Source organism: Chrysochloris asiatica, unplaced genomic scaffold (genome assembly GCF_000296735.1).
Source record: "Chrysochloris asiatica unplaced genomic scaffold, ChrAsi1.0 scaffold00057, whole genome shotgun sequence".
In the NCBI taxonomy this organism is placed as follows: domain Eukaryota; kingdom Metazoa; phylum Chordata; class Mammalia; order Afrosoricida; family Chrysochloridae; genus Chrysochloris; species Chrysochloris asiatica.
Genome location: NW_006408575.1, coordinates 1,844,395 through 1,863,603, shown reverse-complemented (window position 1 = coordinate 1,863,603; position 19,209 = coordinate 1,844,395). Strand labels below are relative to the sequence as shown.

The following is a 19,209-nucleotide window of genomic DNA, read 5'->3' as shown; positions in this document are numbered from 1 at the left end:
AACTCCATGGAGCATTCGGGAAGGCATTGCAACCCCTCCCTGTCCAGAGCCCTCCCTTCATTGCTCTTTTCCTCCATCCCCATGACTGCATTGGGGTTGGGTGGGTGCAGAGGCTCTGTCACTGGTCTCCTGGTCTACCTTCTGATGTGGCAGGTCAAATGGTGTTGAAGTCTTCTAGCCAGGGCATTGCGCTGCCTACTACTCTCCATTCCTGGCAGCTTACAACCCACCTTCACGCTGCTTCTCAGCACTGAACACCCCTCCCTTTAACCTGGGTACTCCCCAAAAGGGAGCATTTGGAGGGGATCAGTGAGGCCTAGATGGAGACCTGTGTGTGTCCTCCAGGGGTCCACACTGGAATAAGATCTTGGGGGAGCCCGGAGCTGTTTCTCAGCCTAGGGACACCAAGCTGCTGCTTTATTCCCTCTGCTTCCCATAACTCTTTGAGGGCTCCCCTTCCTTACCAGAGCGGTAGTAGAGGTGAGGCGAGCGGGAGAAGGTGGGAGACATGCCCTGCCGGCTGTATGTGGGAGAGTCGATGTAGCCCGGGCTGGAGGCCCGTCTCTGCCGGAGGTCCAGGTTCTCGTAGATGTCCTGGGGAGGAAGTGGGGCTGTGAGCAAGGCAGGTTGGGAGAACGTCTTTGGATCAGGGATTCCAAGTGCTGAGACTGGATGCTGTCCCTCTTTATAAACTTGGAATTTATAGACTTGGAATTCCCAGAACAGTCAGAGGAGGGCAGCAGAGGATTTCCAATTCCTTCACTCATCCTCCCTCCTCTCCCCTACACACAGGCCCTTGAGTGGACCCCTGGAATCTTGGCCCTGGATCTGAGAGGCATCAGGGCGGTCACCTCTGGGTAGAAAGGGCATATCAGGTTTTCTCCCAGCCATTTCTACCCTTAGGCCACCACCACTTCCTCTGGGTCCTGCCCCTGCTGTCCAGTTTGGGGAGAGACTTAGAGCAAGGGTTCAGGGCCTTGGGAGGAGGGGTGGGAATGGGGGATTAGGGTCTACCTTCAGCATAGAGGGACACGGTTATATAACCAGTCTCCCCAAATTAGCTTAATTACCTGCGAGTAGGGAGATAATGTTCCCAGCGACTTAGAAGCGAAGGTAGCCATGGAAGAAGCACAGAGGAGAGAAAGGAAGAACAGAGTAAGGCAAAGAGTCTGCAGAAAGGAAGGGCCTCTGTGGCCCCAGGCAGGCCATCCTCTCCAGAGAACAGCTGCACTCAGAATTCCACCATACCAGACTGCTGGCAGGAAGCCTGAGATCATGCCCTTCTTTTACAAATGGAGAAGCTGAAGTCTAGGGAGGGAGCTAGACCAGGTAGCCTCTCAGGGAGGAAGAGGCACGCTCTTGACTTGGACCACAGTATCTCCACCACAAGCTCAGACCCTCCCCAGTCCCACTACCACTTCACAAGCCCTGGGTGGTTCTTAAGGACAGTGCTCAGGCCAAGCAAAGGCTGAGAGGGAGGTGAGTTGGTGGGTAGAACACCAAGCTGGAGAGTAAAGGTCCCATCTAAAGGGGACAGATGCTCCTTAGTTCCAGCAGGTCAGGGCTATGATGAAGTGCCAGGCTGATGTGTACAGGGCTCCTTAGTTTTCCAAGAGACCTCAGAAATGCAGAACCATATGTGAAATCTCCCCATGTTTAAATGTTGGCAACTGATTTACATTTTTAAAAGGCACTTTGTGAGGGAAATGAAACAAATCTGGAGATTGGCTGTTGCCTGTGAGCCCTACACTGTAACCTCTGGCTTCAGGACAATCGCTTTCTCCCAAACACTTGGTCCCTTATTTTCGGATCCACTTTGGGAGCTAGTACCCAGAAACTTCAACAATGGGCTCTTAAGCTTCATTTGACTCATACCATGGCAGCATACCTGCTTTTCAACCAAATGGAAACCTGATCTCTTAGAGAAGAAGGGCACTTTTCCAAGGTCTCAAAGCTAGTTAGTGGTGGAGGTGGGATGAGAACCCTGGACTCATACCCAGCAGTCCAAACTGTCCATCTCAGAGGGCCTGGGGTGGGTTAGAGAGCTGGCAGGTCACCCTGCCTTCTCCAGAGAACACTTTCTCTTGTTCTTCTTTTATCTCCAGTTGCTGAGGAATATGTTCTGATTCATGACAACCTCATGCATGTCAGAGTACATGTCCATACGGTTTTCAATGGCTAATGCTTTGGAAGCGGACCATAGGGGTTTTCTTCTGAGATGCCTCTGGGTGAACTTGAACCTCCAACCTTTCTGTTAGCAGCCAAGTGCATTAAATGTTTGTACCACTCAGGGACTAACCATTTAATTATTTCAGAAGCTATTGGACGTAGAGTCTTTATAAAAAGTGTCTTTTGCTCTGAGCACAGAGGCTTGAAGCCAGACGCAAAAACCATGCCCATAGAGTCTGGGGATGTAAACGAGAGTCATGGGCTGCATATAAGAAAAAACAACAACTCTTTATTATAAAAACAACAACAGCTCATGTGCTGAATGGTCACATCTCTGAATATCTGTGTTGGGATCCAATAGAGTGGTGGGTAGTGGGGAGAACTGGAGATCCTATGTTCTGTCCAGAGCTGCTTCCCATCTCCAGATGGTGGAAATACAGGTTCAGTGTTGCCAACTCTAATTTTTCAAGAAAAGCCAGGAAGCCAGATTGTTGGGTGAAATCTCTTGATTTTCAAAGGCTGACTATAATGAGTTCCAGTTTAAAAGACTCTGGGGCCAACACTGTGGAGGTTAAACCATCTGTGATGGACTATACTAGAGATCCCAGTGGGACCTCCTCTTCCCTAGCAGCCCCAGAGAGGGGCAAATTTCAATACCTCTCCATAGCCACATCTCTCCAGCATCTCGTCAGACGTGTATCTGGAATGAGGCTCGTAGGAAATGAGGTCGGGACGTTGTACCTCGTAGATGGATTTAACCTTGGGGAGAGCTGCCAGGTCTTTGTAATTAAGGATCTCATTATCCACTTTAGCCTGGGGAAGAGGGAGACAGGCAGGAAAGAAGTTGACAGATAAGAGAGAAAAGGAAAGAGGGAAAAAAACAACAACTAAAAGCAAAATATTAGGATCAAAGAATCACAGAATGTTAGACTAAGAAGTTGTTGGGGTCATGTATTCCAACAAGACTGCTGTTTATTGAGCAACTGCTCTGGTAGCGTAGTGGGCTACAAGTTGGGCTGCTAACAGTTCAAATCCACCAGTTACTCCGCAGTAGAAAGATGAGGCTTTCTGCTCCCGTAAAGATTTACAGCCTCGGAAATGCTACACAGGGTCACGATAAGTCAGAACCGACTTGATGGCACATAACCTCCACCACTGTATTAGGTGCTGTGTTTACCAGAAATTATTTCTTTGACCTGTCACTGAACCTCTGTGAAGTACTAGTTATTGTTGTTAAGTGATGAGTCAGTTCCAACTCACAGAGACATTATACAGGATTCGAAGGACTAGCTGCTGGGTTTGAACCGCTGACCTCGGGGTTAGTAGGCTAGTGCTAATCCTGTAGCTCCACATCAGGACTCTAAAGTATTGGTATTATTTCTGTTTTTCAGCTGAGGAAATTAAGGCTTGAAAGGTTCATCAACTTGTATCCCTTAGCTTTGCTAAGTTGTTAAGTGCTGTTGAGTCAGTTCTGATTCATAGCGACTTTGTACAGGGTTTCTGAGGAGTGGCTGTTGAGTTTGAACCACCGACCTTGCAGTTCAAAGCCACCTTGTGGTCCAGTGCATATCCTACAGCACTATGCCAAGACTCTGCATCCGTTAACTAATAGCTTTAAATTGAATCTGAATTACACAATCTGGGTGTTTAAGTGCCTTCCAACCTCACATGGTGAAGACTGTCCATTCATAGCATCTTTGAAGGAGGAGATGAAGGTGGTAAAGACCAAAGTAATCAGGATTGTAAAACACTAGCTAACATTTGGTGAGCACTTGTGAGCCAGACTCTGTCCTAAACCCCTTATAAAAATTAACTCAGTTTATCTGTACACCTCACATTATCATCAGTTTTGAATTAGGAAAACAGATGCTCAAAGAAATTAATGTGTATGTGCAAGTGAATTCAGCTAATAAATGGCTGAACCAGAATGTGAGTCCAAGCCATCTAACCAGAGAGTATCCCTCTCCATGGGCCTCTCCTGCCTTCTTATGTGATAGGCGGCTCACTGTCTTACACTGTTAGAGGGTTACATTCAGAAAATTGCTCCTTTCTTGGACTGAAATGAGCCCCTAACTACTACTTCGCCTGAGTTCGGTCTTCTGGAGTTCGGTTTCCATGTTCACACTCTTCAGTTGTTCCCTTTGTGACCCAGTGTCTGCTATGGTCAACTGGAATCTGTCCCCCTATAACCGCTTTAGCTTTCAGAACCCTGTGGTGAGGTAAACTAAGAGAGAGGTCACTTGTCCTCATAACAGGCTCCTAACTAATTCCGTGGCAACCAGGTAAAGTCTCATAAATACTTTATAAACTTTAATATTTTTTATAACTTCCCTATTCCTCCCAATAGTCTATATACAACCAAGCCCACTACAGTGTGGACACTGTTGATGACCCCTAGATCCACTCTTTACCCTTCATTGACTTGTTCTGCACAATGAAACCTTCCATTGACTTTATTCCAGGTTTCTTACTCTTTGACTTTCATTTAGTTTGACCAATGGGAGGCACCAGCAGACAATGGAGTTTGGTGTATTTGTACCCATTCTTCACTTATTGATCTGACGAGGTTCTAAAGACAAGGTTGGTATGTGAAACTTGGCATTATGCAAAAATGGAGGATCATCACAACAGATCACAAAATGTAGGATGATTGCATCATTACGTAGCTGCCAAATGACATCATTATATAACTGCCAAATTATACCATTACATAACTGCCAAACCACTGAAAATTGTGGCCCAGCCAAGCTGACACATAACCCTAACCATCACAGTCAGTATTATTCTCACCTCACACTTCAGGCTTTGTTACTGTCAAATATATGTGGCTAATGTGCATAGTAATTGGATAGTATATTTTTTTTTACCATGCTGCAAATGTGAAATGTTGGATAATGAGATAGTCGGTAAGTGAGGAGTAAGTGGTTTCTCTCTGTTCCCTCCCTGCCTGGCCATGCTTCTCTTTTTCTAGAGACTGTTCCGACCAGCTCTTGTCACACTGTTTTCTTCCCTTGTCCTTTTAGGCTTAGGAGTAGTAAGTAACAACTTCCCACTGTTTTAGTTCCTGAATGCCTCACATTCTCTTTGCATTCCCTTAAATCTGCCCATACTTTGTAAATGACCCTTTATGAAAGAAACCCTCCTTAGTTAAGCCTGTTGAAGTGTGCTAGCTGACATGTGTCACAGATGGGTATGGTAAAGGGAACCTTATCCCGGGAGTCCACTGGCTGAAGTAACTTCTACCTTTTCCTCTGGAATATTGGGTCTTACTGTTGAGAGCTTTTGGCATCTTGAAAACTCCAACTCAACCCATATTATTTATCTTGGTACTTTACTCCAAACCTCAAAATTAGTAAATACATATTTATTTGTTCCTATAACCTGTTTTCATGGCTATAAATGAACCTTAGGTCTGGAGACCCAGTGACTGCACAGAGGCATCCTAACATAATTAGCCAGGAAAGAAGGAAGACAACACATGGGCCTTTTCAAAGTTAAACTCCCTTAAGATGACTCTAGTATTCAGTGGGGGTGAAGGAAAGGTGGAAAAGTTTTGTACTTCCTGAAGTTTCAATTTTAATATCAAACATCACTCTCTATGAAAATATAGTCAGTTTTCTACCTTTAAGCCTGTTGTTACATGGCACAAAAGAGGGTGGGTGGAGTTTTCACCATGTTTGGAGTGCAACCTTGGAATGAGGTCTAACTTAGAACACACATAGTGAGACATGTGCAATCGGTTGTTTCTCATAGCATCTGGAAGAGAGGTAACACAAGCGATGAGAGCAGGAGACTGCAGAAGGGGAGACACATGTCTATGCTAGGGCACAAGGGCCAACTGATCAAAGTGTACAGCCCCCAGGTGGACCGCACACTGGCAGGAGTCCTCATTGCCACTATTCATTGGTAGAGAAGCTGCTTCTCAAAGAGGCAACTCTATGTAGCTTTCTCTGGGCCTCCAGGGTGAACATCATCAGGGACATATTTAATGAAGGTTAACAAGGCTCCTCAGTAGCACAGCTAGTGATTAATGAATGGCATTAGAATGCAGCACTTCCGGAGCTCATATTCTGGTAACTCTCTTCTGGAGACAAGCTCACGTTTGTCAATAACTTCATAGCGTAGGCCCTGAAACTAAGCCCATTAATCCTGCTGCGGTCTGGCCCTATTCATAATACCAGGGGGACTATCATCGCTCTTGTTTCTGGACAGAAATCTTTAATTCGTACCGCCTGTGATCAAAGTAGCTTGCCTTTTGTGGCAGCCACATAGCAGTATTGACCCATATTGAAGTTGCAGTCAATGATAACGTCTTTTTCTCATTTTAACAGACGGAGAAAGGAAAGGAAATAGTCCCATCAATGGCATTATCCAGTGATCTAAGAGGAAAGTGAGTGTGGATTTGGAATGCAATGGTGGTCAGGCCCACCCAGGACTGGCTGGTCATTTGGAGTGAGTTTCCTGTTACCGATGACCAGAACCAAGACCAGTACCAGTTGCTATCCAGTTGCTTCCAATTCATGGAGATCCCATGTGTGTCAGAGTAGAACTGTGCTCCACAGGGTTTTCAGTGGCTGCTTTTTTCCAAAATAGAATGCCAGGCTTTTCTTCCAAGGTGTCTCTGGGCAGACTCACACCTCTAACCTTCCAATTATCAACAGAGCATGGAAACCATTTGCTACACCCAGGGAACGCTGTAGACTATATCTGGTCTTTTTGATGCTTTCAAGTTGTGGAAGGTTGCAACAGTCCAGAGTCAACCAGATTGGGTTTCCATACTGTCAGTCCTCTTTACTCATTTCAAGTCTTCCCTGTTTGCCCCACCTCTGTTAACTTAACGTTTGTCCCTCAAGTTTGAGCTTCCATATTTCTTCCTCATCTATGTCCTCTCCCAACGGGTGCTAGACTGTCAGGTCCCTGTGTTGTAAATTATCAGAGCACCTTGGACTTTATTTTCCTTGCACATGTCTTAACTGCTATTGATTACCCATGTAATGATTTGATTAATGCTGTGAGGACAGGCATTGGGTCTGTGTGGCTCATCACTGTTTCCTGAGCTCTGAGAACAGTACTAAATGCAGAGTAGATACCCAGCACATATTTGTTGAATGAATGAAAGAATGGATGGATGAATGAATAACCTACATATCCAAGGTACCTTGGAGGTCTTCTAACTTAACTCTCATCCTTTTTTCTACATCCCAAGCAGATGATGAGTCTTTCTTCATTTGAAAGTATCAGGAATGCTCCTGATACTTCCAAGTTGTCTACTCCCTCCTTGCATTACTCACATGACTAGAAAATTCTTCTTTATGTTTGGAAATCCTTTATGGCCAGGTTTCCACATTCGCATAGTTTTTTCCTTCCTTTCTGCCTCTCACACACACTTCTACCTCCACATCAGTATTCCAACCTAGTACCTGCTGTTTTCTGATCTCCTGTTTTTAACTTGCCCTCACCTCAGTTAAGTCATATAAAAGGAGGCGCCTTGCACGAGCTTCGGAGCTCCTCCAGGCCTCTTGTTGTCAGTTCTTTCTCATGCTCCCACTGAACGCTGGAAGATTCCTGTAACTCTGCTGTGTGATTCTGTTTAGTAGACTGTGTGTGTATCTGTCCTGTTCCCCTTTGTATCCTCCTAGCACAGAGCCTGGCACATGGCAAGCACACCCTAACTATCAGGATGAAAACCTGACAGCTGTCTTTTGTCAATTCCCCATCCTTAAAAACTTTAGTTACCAAGACTGAGGATAAGAAAAGCCCTTTGGTGGCCAGAAAGCAATACATACGCAGATGACTCGGTTGGGTGACCCAATGCTGGATCCTGGGGGTGAGATGGAAGTTTCAGATGTCCTCCTATGCTGTGGGGACAAAGAAAAAAGGGGTGAGGAGCTGCACTTTGTAGGAAAGGGGGCATGAGAATACTAGCAATGCTGCTAAAATAGTCTTTGTTCTCTTGTACATAGTCAGAACCCATTCGAAGGCACCTAACAGCAACAACAATATTAAGTGCATAAATATACATGTGGTAGACACATATGGCAAAAGCCCCAGGGTTGTAGAAGAACTGGAGTTTGGGAAATGCTGCCAAAGGGAAGGGAGGTGAGGAAGAAAATGACAGGTAGGTCTTCTCTCTAGAAGGGAGAGGCCTTGAGGAAATGGGAAGAAAAAAATTCACAGCTCAAGAACAATTCTACCTCAACAGACCAGATCTTTCCCCAAATCTACATTAAGTGGATGAGGCAGAAAAGCAAAGGAGACTGTCTTACTATCTTACTAGCTGGTCAGAAATTGTGCACATGTGTTTTGAGATGCTGAGTTTCTAGCAGTTAGCCTACAGGATGATGACACTTAACAACAACAACAAACCTCCACTAGTGTCATGAGGAGTCATGTGGATATCCTGGAGCCAGAGTGTAAAGGCACTTGAAGATCAAGAATGCTGTGCCCCCCACTACATACCGAGTAGGTACCCTAGCCTCAGCATTATGGCCAGGATCTGGGTTTCTCCCTGCAGCTGTGAAGCTCCCCCTACACCACACTGTGGTTCCCAGATCAAGCACCCAGTTTCCTAGGAACTCCTGGTACTGGCCAGAGGATAGTAACTCAGAAGGACGCAAGGACCTCAGCTGGGCCAGAGTGTGACAAGGGCGTCAGCTGTACTGCTTGGCTGCATTGCTATGAACTTGGTTTTCTCACAGTCAAAACGAAGATTAAAAAAAAAATCCTTGTCCCATCTGTTTCATAGTTTATTTTGCAAACTGTCAGTTACTGTGCTAATATTAATTATTATTATTTATAAATGACCTTAGGTTGGGGGAAACCATGACATTAATTCCACAGAGAGGCCGCCATCTTGGTATGCAATAGTTATAGACTTGCTATGAGAAAACTCACATTTATACAGTGCTTGACAGTCTTCAAGTGCCTTCACATCCAATGTATTAGCCCCCTTGAAAGCACCACGAGGCAGGTGCCCATTATAGAAGTTCAAGGACATAGACACATATTTGGGAGTGGGTACAAAAAGAACTCATGACAGGGCACTGCAGCGCGGGGCTGCCTACCACCAACCATTGGTAAAAAGTATCCACACAGAAGTGATGGGCTGTTACCACTGTTAGCTTACTTACCTTTAACTTCTTCTCTGCCCGAGCTGCCTGTTTGCAGATAGGGTGCCAAACCTCAGAACCTAAAGAGTCAGGAAAACCACAAAGACTCAGACACATCTATACCATCCCAGCATTCTGAGGCTCACCTCACCCCCACTCACTCTGCTGGCAACATGGATGAAAAACTGACTCACCAGCAGGATCATCCCTTGGTTTCCCCACCTCATTGATCATACACCCACTCAGGCATCCTCAGTTTTGAACACCCACACACCCTCTGCTTGTCCAATTCCTACACCTTCCTCAAGGTCCAGGTCAAACTTTCTTACCTGTCAGCTGGGAGTGACTTCTTTCCCTTCTCTGATTCATTGTTCTTTGTATCTCTCAACACATATGGGATTAAATCACCACAGCTTAAGGATTTATCACCCCAACTAAATTAAGAGCTCTTCTGAGCAGGGACTGAGCTCTGCTCATTGTTGTGAGTTCTACTCATCACTGTATTTCTCGAGCACTTAGCGTTGAACTTAGCATATAAGTGGAGGCTCTGTACATGTTTGGGGGGTGAAAAGATGAGAGGGCTACAGGCAGTGAATGACACAGCAGCTGGTCAATAAATATTTGTTGGATGAATGAGTGGCAGTATGGATGGAATGACAGACCATGGTGAACTCCAGTTCTCCTTGCTCTTCAAAGACTTATGACAGACCACCAAAGTATCACATTTAAAGGGAGGGGATGTTGTGGTATACATTTAGCTTTATAGAACTGTCTTGACCTACTAATTCCTAAGAGACCTAGACTCGTCAAATTTAGTACATGGTTAATACTGTGGCTAGGGGTCCAGTTGGTCAGCCCCTGACCCGAGAGGCCAATTCAGAAAGGCATGAGCAACAGGTGGCTGCTCACATGCTGAGAAGAAGCCCCAAATATTACACATTCCCCAAAGAAGGGACAGGTGTCGTGGATTAGAAAGAAAAATAGGAACATATTATCCCGGCGGTGCCATTCCTCTTGTAACCAGCTCTGAAAGGAAAGAAGCCAGCAAATGGCTGGATTCCTGAGCACCCAGATGGCTTTGTTTGTCTGACTTTGTTTCTAGAATATACACTTCATCATGGATTGTTGCCTGGAACCTGCAGGACTTTAATACTGGTTTAGAGACACCAGGGATGGTGGGAGATTGAGTAATCAGATGCAAAAAGGGAAAGAGATAATGGGCCTGCAGTAAATACATCTGGGTTCCTGTTGCTCTTGGACTCCTAATTCACCCTTTCTTGAGCTTCCAGTTTTCTTATCGGAATACCGATGAGGTGGGAGCTAGATGGTCTAAAGATTTATTTCCAAAATTCTAATTCTAGGGGTAATGTTATCCCTTGTAGATTAAGGATCCCTGATTTTTGTTTGCTGATATTCGTGTTGTTAAGTGCCTTCAAGTCGGTTCTGACCCATAGGGACCCTGTATAGGGTTTCTAAGGAGCAGCTGGTGAGCACGAACCACCAGCCCTGCAATTCAAAGGGCTTTGCATTCTGGCGCATTAACCCACAGCGCCACACCAGGACTCCTGATATTCATAATTATTGCTAATTAAATAGCAAGCTTTTACTTTAAGGAGTCCTGATGTGGTGCTGTAGGATCAGCACTAGACTGCTAAATGCCAGATCCAGTGGTTCAAACTCACTAGCTGCTCCTTGGAAATCGGATACAGGGATGTTATGAGTAGGAATTGATTGATGACACTAACAGCAAGTCCAGCAAGTACTGGAGTGGGTTAGGCATTGAGTTGTTAACCAAAATGTCTGTAATTTGAACTCATCAGCTACTTCCTTACAGATTTACAGCTCCTAAATCCCCGTGGGGTTAATGCCCAGACTGCAAATCCATTTGAATTGCAAGGTCGGCGGTTCAAGCTCACCAGCTGCTCCTCGGAAACCCTATACAGGGTCGCTATGGGTCGGAATCAACTCGATAGCACTTAACAACAAGTCCTCGGAAGTCTTGGTGTGGCGCTGCGGGTTACTGCGCTGGATAGCAAAGTCAGTTTGAACTACAAGGTCGGTGGTTCAAGCTTACCAGCTTACCAAGGAGCATCTTGGAAACCTATACAGGGCCACTATGGGTCGGGACCGACTCCGCGGCACTTAACAACAACAACAAGCCTTCAGAAGCAGTTCTCCTCAGTCCTATACAGGTTTCTATGAATTGGAATTCACTCGAAGACAGTGGATTTTTTTACATGTCAATTGCAGTGATCTTTAGAGTCCAGTAGAGGGACTCTGGGTCTGCGACTTGATTAGCAATCAATGGGTGTGTGTTTGCTTGTGGGAGTTATTAGAGAGAGCATTTCCGGTTTCTCACTGAGTTGCTCCTGAATCTATCAAGTCTACCAGGAGTTGTTTACCACAGTGCCTCCGGCAGGAAGCACATGTTACAGGTCACTGTAGGAAATGGTTGAGGCGGATACAGAGGCCTAAGAAGGTCATGCAATTCAGCGAAAGAGGCACAGGGCCAGGCAGGATTCCCCCTGGGAGAAGTGATCTGGAAAGCGAGGGGACACACTATATGATCTGTCTGGCCTTTTGACTCCCAAACATTGACATATCTGTGAATGACCATTAGCTTCAGCACTCTGCACCCAGGAAAGCAGGTCTATATGCCTATATGCAGCGTGCGTTGGGGAATCAAAAAGAGAAAAAGGAAATGTAACTAGAAGTGAAGGAAAAAAAAAAAATTTAGCAGTTTGGAAGTTGGCAATATAAAACCCTAAAACAAACTCACTGCCTCTGATTAAGTCTGTTCCAACTCATAGCGACCCTGTATAGGGTTTCTGAGACTATAAATCTTTATGGGGGTGGAAAGCCTCATCTTTCCTCCCTTAGAACTGCTTTGAACTGCCAATAGCGGTCCAGTACTTAGCCTACAATGCAGTATGCCATCTAAAGACAACAGGGCCAAAAAGGAATTGCTTGGTAGTTAGCAATGAAGGGAAGAATAGGTGGTTTGTTCATGAAGACCCTCGTGAAATTATATGGTCCACTGAGCTAATGCCATTTAGCTTATGCTAAATGTGGTATTAAAAGTTCAAAATGTGATATTAAAAGAAATACAATATCCCAAGTGAAGAAGGAGAGTAGTCTCTTCTTTGAACTCCAGCACTCAAAACAGTGAGTGCACATGTATGTTTAATAAAGAAATGAATGAATTACTGTTCGTAGCCTGCTTTTGCATTATAAAGAAAGAAAAAAAACCAAGAAGGTAAAATGTAGCCAGACGAGAAGGGTAACCAGGTTAAAGAGGGGACTCAAAACTAGGCTGTAAGGCAGGGTGTTCATCTTGGGGAACTTGACAGTGATAAAATAGTCTTTGAATTTGGCAATTAAAAAAACAAAAAAATGATTTTTTGTTGTTTTGAAATGTACACAGCAAACCTTGGCTTTGAATATTTTAATGGCTTTCTGGTGGGAGGAGGAATTAACTTGTTCTGTATGTCTTAAACAGTAGAATTAGAACTGAGAGCTAGAAGCTTCAGGGAAGGGGAATTTTAGATGTGAGCATCGGATGACCTCAGTTATCTGATAGTGAGCTCCTCATTCCTGGAAGCATTTAAGTACACATTAGCTAGATAGAACTTGACAGAGATATTGTGGGCTGACTCAATGGCACCTAACAGCAGCAACTACAATAGCGCTGTGGCTCCTTAAGATGAGTACTGGATTGCAGACCACAATGCCGGTGGTTCGAGCCCAACAGCCACTCCACGGGAGAAAGAAGGGGCTTTTTGCTCCCACAAAGATTTACAGCCTAAGAACCCCTATAGGGGTCGCTGTGAGTCAAAACTGGCTCGATGGCACTTAACAATAACAACAAGAGATATTGTGGAGGAGGGGCCTCATGTGGTAGTTACACTAAAGGGCATTTACCATCCTTCTCAACCCTTAGATGTTCTGTTTTCAACTTAGCAGGCTTTTCTATATAGAGCAAGTAATTATTTGCTCTCAACAATCTCGATTAGAATGTAAGTTCCACTAGGGGAGGGACCATATCTGTTTTGTCTACACATGCATCTTTAAGGAATGGCAGAGTATCTGCTAAATGGTGGGTTCTCAGTAAAAAATGCATGGAAGAATAAAAAAGAAACATGAAAATGTATCTTAGACCAATTGGATACTCAAATTGGATACTCAAAGACTTTGACAAGTATTACAACAATCTAGATTCATTCAACTTCTACTATTTCAGATGGAGTGTATATAATAGTATTCATTAGCTTAACACCAAACCAGTTGCTATGGAGTTGATTCTAAATCAAGGTGACTGACTCCATATGTATCAGCGTAGAACTGTCCTTAAAAGGATTTTTGAAGACTTGGCTGATTTTTATAAAGGAGATTGCCAGACTTTTCTTCCAAGGTACCTCTGGCTGAGCCTAAACCTCTAACTTTTCAGTTAGCAGTTGAGTACATTAGAGGTTGGCACCAATCAGGGACTCCTTCCCTAGATTGTTGTTGTTGTTGTTAAGTGCCATTGAGTGGTTCTGACTCATAGTGAATCTGTACAGGGTTTCTGAGGAGTGGCTGGTGGGTTTGAACTCTCAACCTTGTGGTTAGCAGTTCAGTGTTTATCCTACAGTGCCAAAACAGGAAACTCCTTCACTAGGTCACCTGTCTTGGAGCCTGGTAAAATGCAGATTCTTGGCCCTGCGCAGAGCCAATGAAGTGAATTCTCTGGAGGTGAGGTCTGGAGCTCTGTGGTTTTAACAATTCCCTGGGTAATTTTATTACTCTACATTTGAGAACCTCTAGGCTAAACCCCAGATTAAACTACAAATGTGTTCTCTAGGAATGCCATAGAGTAAATAAAGAAACCAATTTTACAAGACAGAACTCTCTAAGTTCTTGGGAGAATTCAACATTTTTTGCTTGTTAGAATCCTAGTTCTATGGGAATCACACTAGCTTATCTTCTGAGATTGTCACCCACAATGCCAGGTTCTGTAGTTAAAGTCTACTGCAAAGGTTATGGAAGACAAAGATTAGCTATTTCTGTATCAGCTGACTCAGAGATCTAATCTCCAGAACTGTCCATCAGCCTGAGGTGTTACGGCTGGCTTTAATCCTTAGTAGAGTCAGCAGTCTTATCTCTTAGATAGGCTCAACACACCCCACACCTGTAACATTTTGGGTTTATTTAATGTTTGGGAACCTATTTATTCCTCTGCTGGACCTTGAAATTCAATTTGCTGAATTTCATTAGTGGAGATTTTAATGCCAGAGCTGGAGCTGATACTAGTTTTCCAGAACACCAGGCAGGGTTTATGGTTACATTGGCCCACTGAAAGTGGCCTGCCCCAAGGTTTTGTTTCACTACTCAGTGCTTTTAAGCAGTTTTGAATCTGAATATCTTTAGACACTGCAGGTTGCCGGTGACCTTCCTTGTTGTCTCCCTTCGTCATCATGCATTTGTATAGACTTTTGAATTTTTGGCCCCTGATGCTAACCGGGATGTTCTCATACAATAGGGTCCTTCTCCCAGCTTTCTCTTGACCATAGCAGGGAGAGGTTCCTCGGAGTTTTGACTTAATGTCAGTCCCATTGCCTATGTGACAAAAGATGCTAAAATCAAAAAGACTATGCTATCAAGTGGGTTCTGATTATTGTAGCCTGATGGGCACTGGTGGAGACTATTACAAGTACCATGTACCACCAAAAGAATAAACAGATCTGTGTTGGAAGACGTACAACCAGAATGCTCCTTAGAAGCCAGGATGGCCAGACTTCATTTCTTATACTACGGACATATTATCCAGAGGGACCAGTCCCTGGAGAAGGACACCATATTAGTAAAGTGGAGGGCCAGCGGAAAGAGGAAGACCCTCAATGAGATGGATTGGCACAGTAGCAGCAGCAGTGGGTTCAAGTGTAGTAAAGATTGTGAGGTTGGTGCAGGGACAGCCAGTGTTTCCTTCTGTTTGTTCATAGGGTCGCATGAGTCGGTACCAACTCAACGGTACATAACAACAACAACAACAACGACAACAACAACATGGCTTACAGAGTAGAACTGCTCCATGGGGGTATCTTGGCTGTGATCTTTACGGAAGCAGATAACCATGCCTATCTCCTACTGTGTTGCTGGGTATGTTTGAATCACCAACTTCAAGGTTAGTAGTTGAGAACCACATAGGATTGGTCCAAAGCCCAAACCAAACCCATTGCTATGGAGTTCATTCTGACTCATAGAGACCCTACTGGAGAGAGCAGAATTGCCCCACAGGGAGTCTGGTGCTTCAAACTCACCTAGCAGCTCTGTGGCAGAAAGACTTGGTGATAAAGATTACAACCAAGAAAAGTCCATGGGGGCAGTTGTACTGTGTCCCATGGGGTCTCTATGGGTCACAACTGACTTGCTGCACCTAACAATCTAATGCAGTTGTTAGTAGTCATTGCTATCTCCACTTATGTTGTCATAGAGTCGGTTTTGACTCACAGCGACTCTGTATAGGGTTTCCTAGAAGCGGGTGGTGAGGTTGAACTGCCGACTTTGTGGTTCAAACTGATCTTGCAGTCCAGCACATTAACACGCAGGGCCATACCTCCACTCCTAGCCCCCCAATAATCTGTCTGTGTTAGGACTGGGAAAAGAGAAGGCACAGTAGAGAGATGTGGGGTGTGGGTGGTAGGTATTGATTCCTCCCTCCCAGGAGCTGGGAGCCTGGGTGAGCCAGGAGGATTAGTGAGCAGAGGGCTGGTTGTACAGATGGTACCAATGAACAGAAGCTCATCTTTGCTGCCAGTACCCCTCCTGCGAGGCTGGGTTTCTGCCAGGGAATGGGGGTAACTTGGGAGAGTGGTGAATGGCCAGTTTGCCATGAGCAGACATGAGGAAGTGGGCCTAAAACTTAATAAAAAGGCTAAGGGAAAAAAATGCTTAGTTACCATGAAGGGTATAAGACAGGAAGAAGAAAGGAGAATGTCAAAATTGAGGTGCCTAATAAACCGATGCCATGGCACACCACCACCACGACTAATTCACTGGAGTCCTGGTGTGGCACGGTAGCATAAGCACTGGACTGCTAACCACAAGATTGGCAGTTCAAATCCACCACTCACTCCTTGGATGCCTTATACAGGGTCATGATGAGTCGGAACCAACTTAATGCCAGTTAACAACAACAGCAACTCACTATATCTGTGGGGAAAGAGACTATGGAAAAGCTCAGTATTGTAAGTCAGAACAAAGCCAGGGACTAAATACGGAACAGATCATCAGTTGCTCATAAGCAAGTTAAATCTGAAGCTGAAGAAAATTAAAACAAGTCCATATGAGAAGAGTTAAAGTACGACTCCATATCAAAAAGAGGTTTGACACATTGATTCTTTTCTTGTTTTATTTTTAGCAAGAGTGAAATTTTCTTTATTTGATTTTGCAAAATTGGGTACCAAACCCAGTGGACATGGATTTAACATGCCACATAGCCAGCCTGCAAACACGTTTATTCCTCTGTTTCGAAAAGATTCCTCCTCCAGTTCCACAATCTAGCCCAAATGGTGCCCACGGTCTTAATGACTGTATTCTTATTTAAAGTTCCTAGTCTTAGAACAGCTTTCTTCCCCCCCCTTTCCCCAATTCATCCTGCTTACATATCCCTGGGTGTGAATCAACAACCTTTGTCTAGGATAGCAATCTCATTGATGCATTGATTCTTGATGAATGAAGGCCAGATCAGTTGTGGGATATCATCAAAGGCATCATATGTGAAGAAAAGATCATTCAAAAGACAGGAAAGTAAGAAAGCACATGGATGTCAGAAGAGATTCTGAAACTTGCTCTTGAATATAGAGTAGTTAAAGTGAATTGAAGAAATGAAGTAAAAGAGCTGAGCAGAAAATTTCAGAGGGAAGCTTAAGAAACAAAAATTAAAGTATTATAGTAAAATGTACAAAGGCCAGGAATTAAAAAAACCCAAAAGGGAAGAACACACTCAATATTTCTCAAGTTGAAAAACTGAAGGAAAACTTGAAGCTCCAGTTACAGTACTGAAGGATTTCATGGGAAAAATATTGAATGACACACGAAACATCAAAATAAGATGGAAGGGGCACACAGAGTCACAGTACCCAAAAGACCTGGTTAATGTTCAACCATTTCAGGACGCAGTGCCAAGATTGGTACAGAAGGAAGAAGTCAAGCTGCACTGAGGGCACTGGTGAAAAACAAGCCTCCAATATTAATTGAAGTGTTTCAACAAATGGTTGAGGCGCTAGAAGTGCTCATTGTCTATGCCAAGAAATTTGGAAGACAGTTCCCTGACCAACTGACTGGAAAAGGTCCATTTTTGTAATCATTCCGAAGAACGTTGATCCAACAAAATGCAGAAGTTATCAAACAATATAATTAATATTCTATGCAAGTAAATTTTTGTTGAAGAGAATTCAAGAATGATTGCAGCAGTACATTGACAGAGAATAGTCAGAAATTCAAGTTGGATTCAGAAGAGAATGTGGAATGAGGAATATCCTTGCTAATGTCAGGTGGATCTTGGCTGAAAGCAGAGATTAGCAGAAAGATGTTTGCCTCTGTTTTATTGATTGTGCAAAGGCATTCAACTGTATGGATCATAATAAATTATGGATAACATTATGAAGAATGGACGTTCCAGAACACTTATTACTCATGAGGAAAATGTATGTAGACCAAGAGGCTGGTACTTGGTAAAGCAGAGTCTCAGTGAACAGAACAAGGGGATACTGTGTGGTTTAAAATCAGGAAAGTTGTGAGTCACGCTTGGTGAAGTAGAGGCTCAGTGAAGAAGAGGATGGACTGGCATAGTGGCTACAACAATGGGATCGAACATAGCAATGATTAGGAAGATGGTACAGGACCAGGCAGTGTTTTGTTCTGTTGTATGTAGGGATGCTATGAGTTGAAATTGACTTGATGGCCCCTAACAATAAGGAGCTCTGGTAGCATAGTGGTTACGAATCAGGCTGTGAACTGCAAGGTGAGCAGTTTGAAACTACCAGCTGTTCCATGGGAGAAAGATGAGGCTTTCTGCTCCTGTAAAGATTTACAGCCTCAGAAATACTGTACAGGGTTGCTATGAGTCAGAACCAACTTCACGGCACATAACCAACCAACCAAATAATAATAGTAATTCACAGAAAATTGTGACTTCTGTTAATAACAGTAGTGATAATTAAGATTTGCTAACACATATGCTGGCCTTTTTTTTTTTTTTTTTTTCTTCTGTTAATAACAGTAGTGATAATTAAGATTTGCTAACACATATGCTGGCCTTTTTTTTTTTGCATGTACAGCATCATGAGGACCTACTTGCATTAATATCTACATTAAATCCCAGTTGTTGTCAACTTCTACTTGTGGTGATCCCATGTGCGTCAGAGTAGAACTGTGCTCTGTAGGGTTTTTAAGGGCTGATTTTTTAAAAAAGTAGATCTCCAGACTTTTTTGCTGAGACACCTCTGGGTGGTCTTGAACCTCCAAATATTTTATTAGCAGCCATACCTATTATAATCGACACCATCTAGGGATTCCTTTATTAGGTACTATAGAGTTGGTTCTGACTCATAGTGACCCTATGTACAACACTGACCGGTCCTGGGCCATCCTCACAATCCTTGCTGTTTGACCCTATGGTTGCAGCCCGTGTCAGTCCATCTTGTTGAGTGTCTTCTTCTTTTTCACTGAGACTTACTTCACCAAGCATGACACACAGCTTTTCTAATTTTAAACCACACAGTACCTCTTTGTTCACTGAGACTCTACTTTACCAAGTAGCAGACCCTTGGTCTATGTACAATTTCCTTATGAGTATTCTGTGTTCTAAGGAGCTCTGGTAGGGTAATGGTTATGAATCGGGCTGCTAACCTCAGGATCATCAGTTCGAAACTACCAGCTGTTCCGTGGGAGA

At 44.0% G+C, this 19,209-nt stretch overlaps 1 protein-coding gene across 2 annotated transcripts in view; it reads right to left on the bottom strand.

Annotated features, from left to right (window-relative positions):
- Positions 1-19,209, bottom strand: part of ABLIM3 (actin binding LIM protein family, member 3) — a 156,308-nt gene that overhangs the window by 25,777 nt on the left and 111,322 nt on the right. For both annotated transcript variants that reach the window (XM_006863855.1, XM_006863856.1), the window contains 5 exons: positions 9,300-9,358; positions 7,956-8,027; positions 2,827-2,982; positions 1,071-1,100; positions 465-594 (listed from right to left, as the gene is read on the bottom strand). In XM_006863855.1, the coding sequence (XP_006863917.1) occupies positions 465-594; positions 1,071-1,100; positions 2,827-2,982; positions 7,956-8,027; positions 9,300-9,358 (447 nt within the window). The remainder of the gene's footprint in view (positions 1-464; positions 595-1,070; positions 1,101-2,826; positions 2,983-7,955; positions 8,028-9,299; positions 9,359-19,209) is intronic.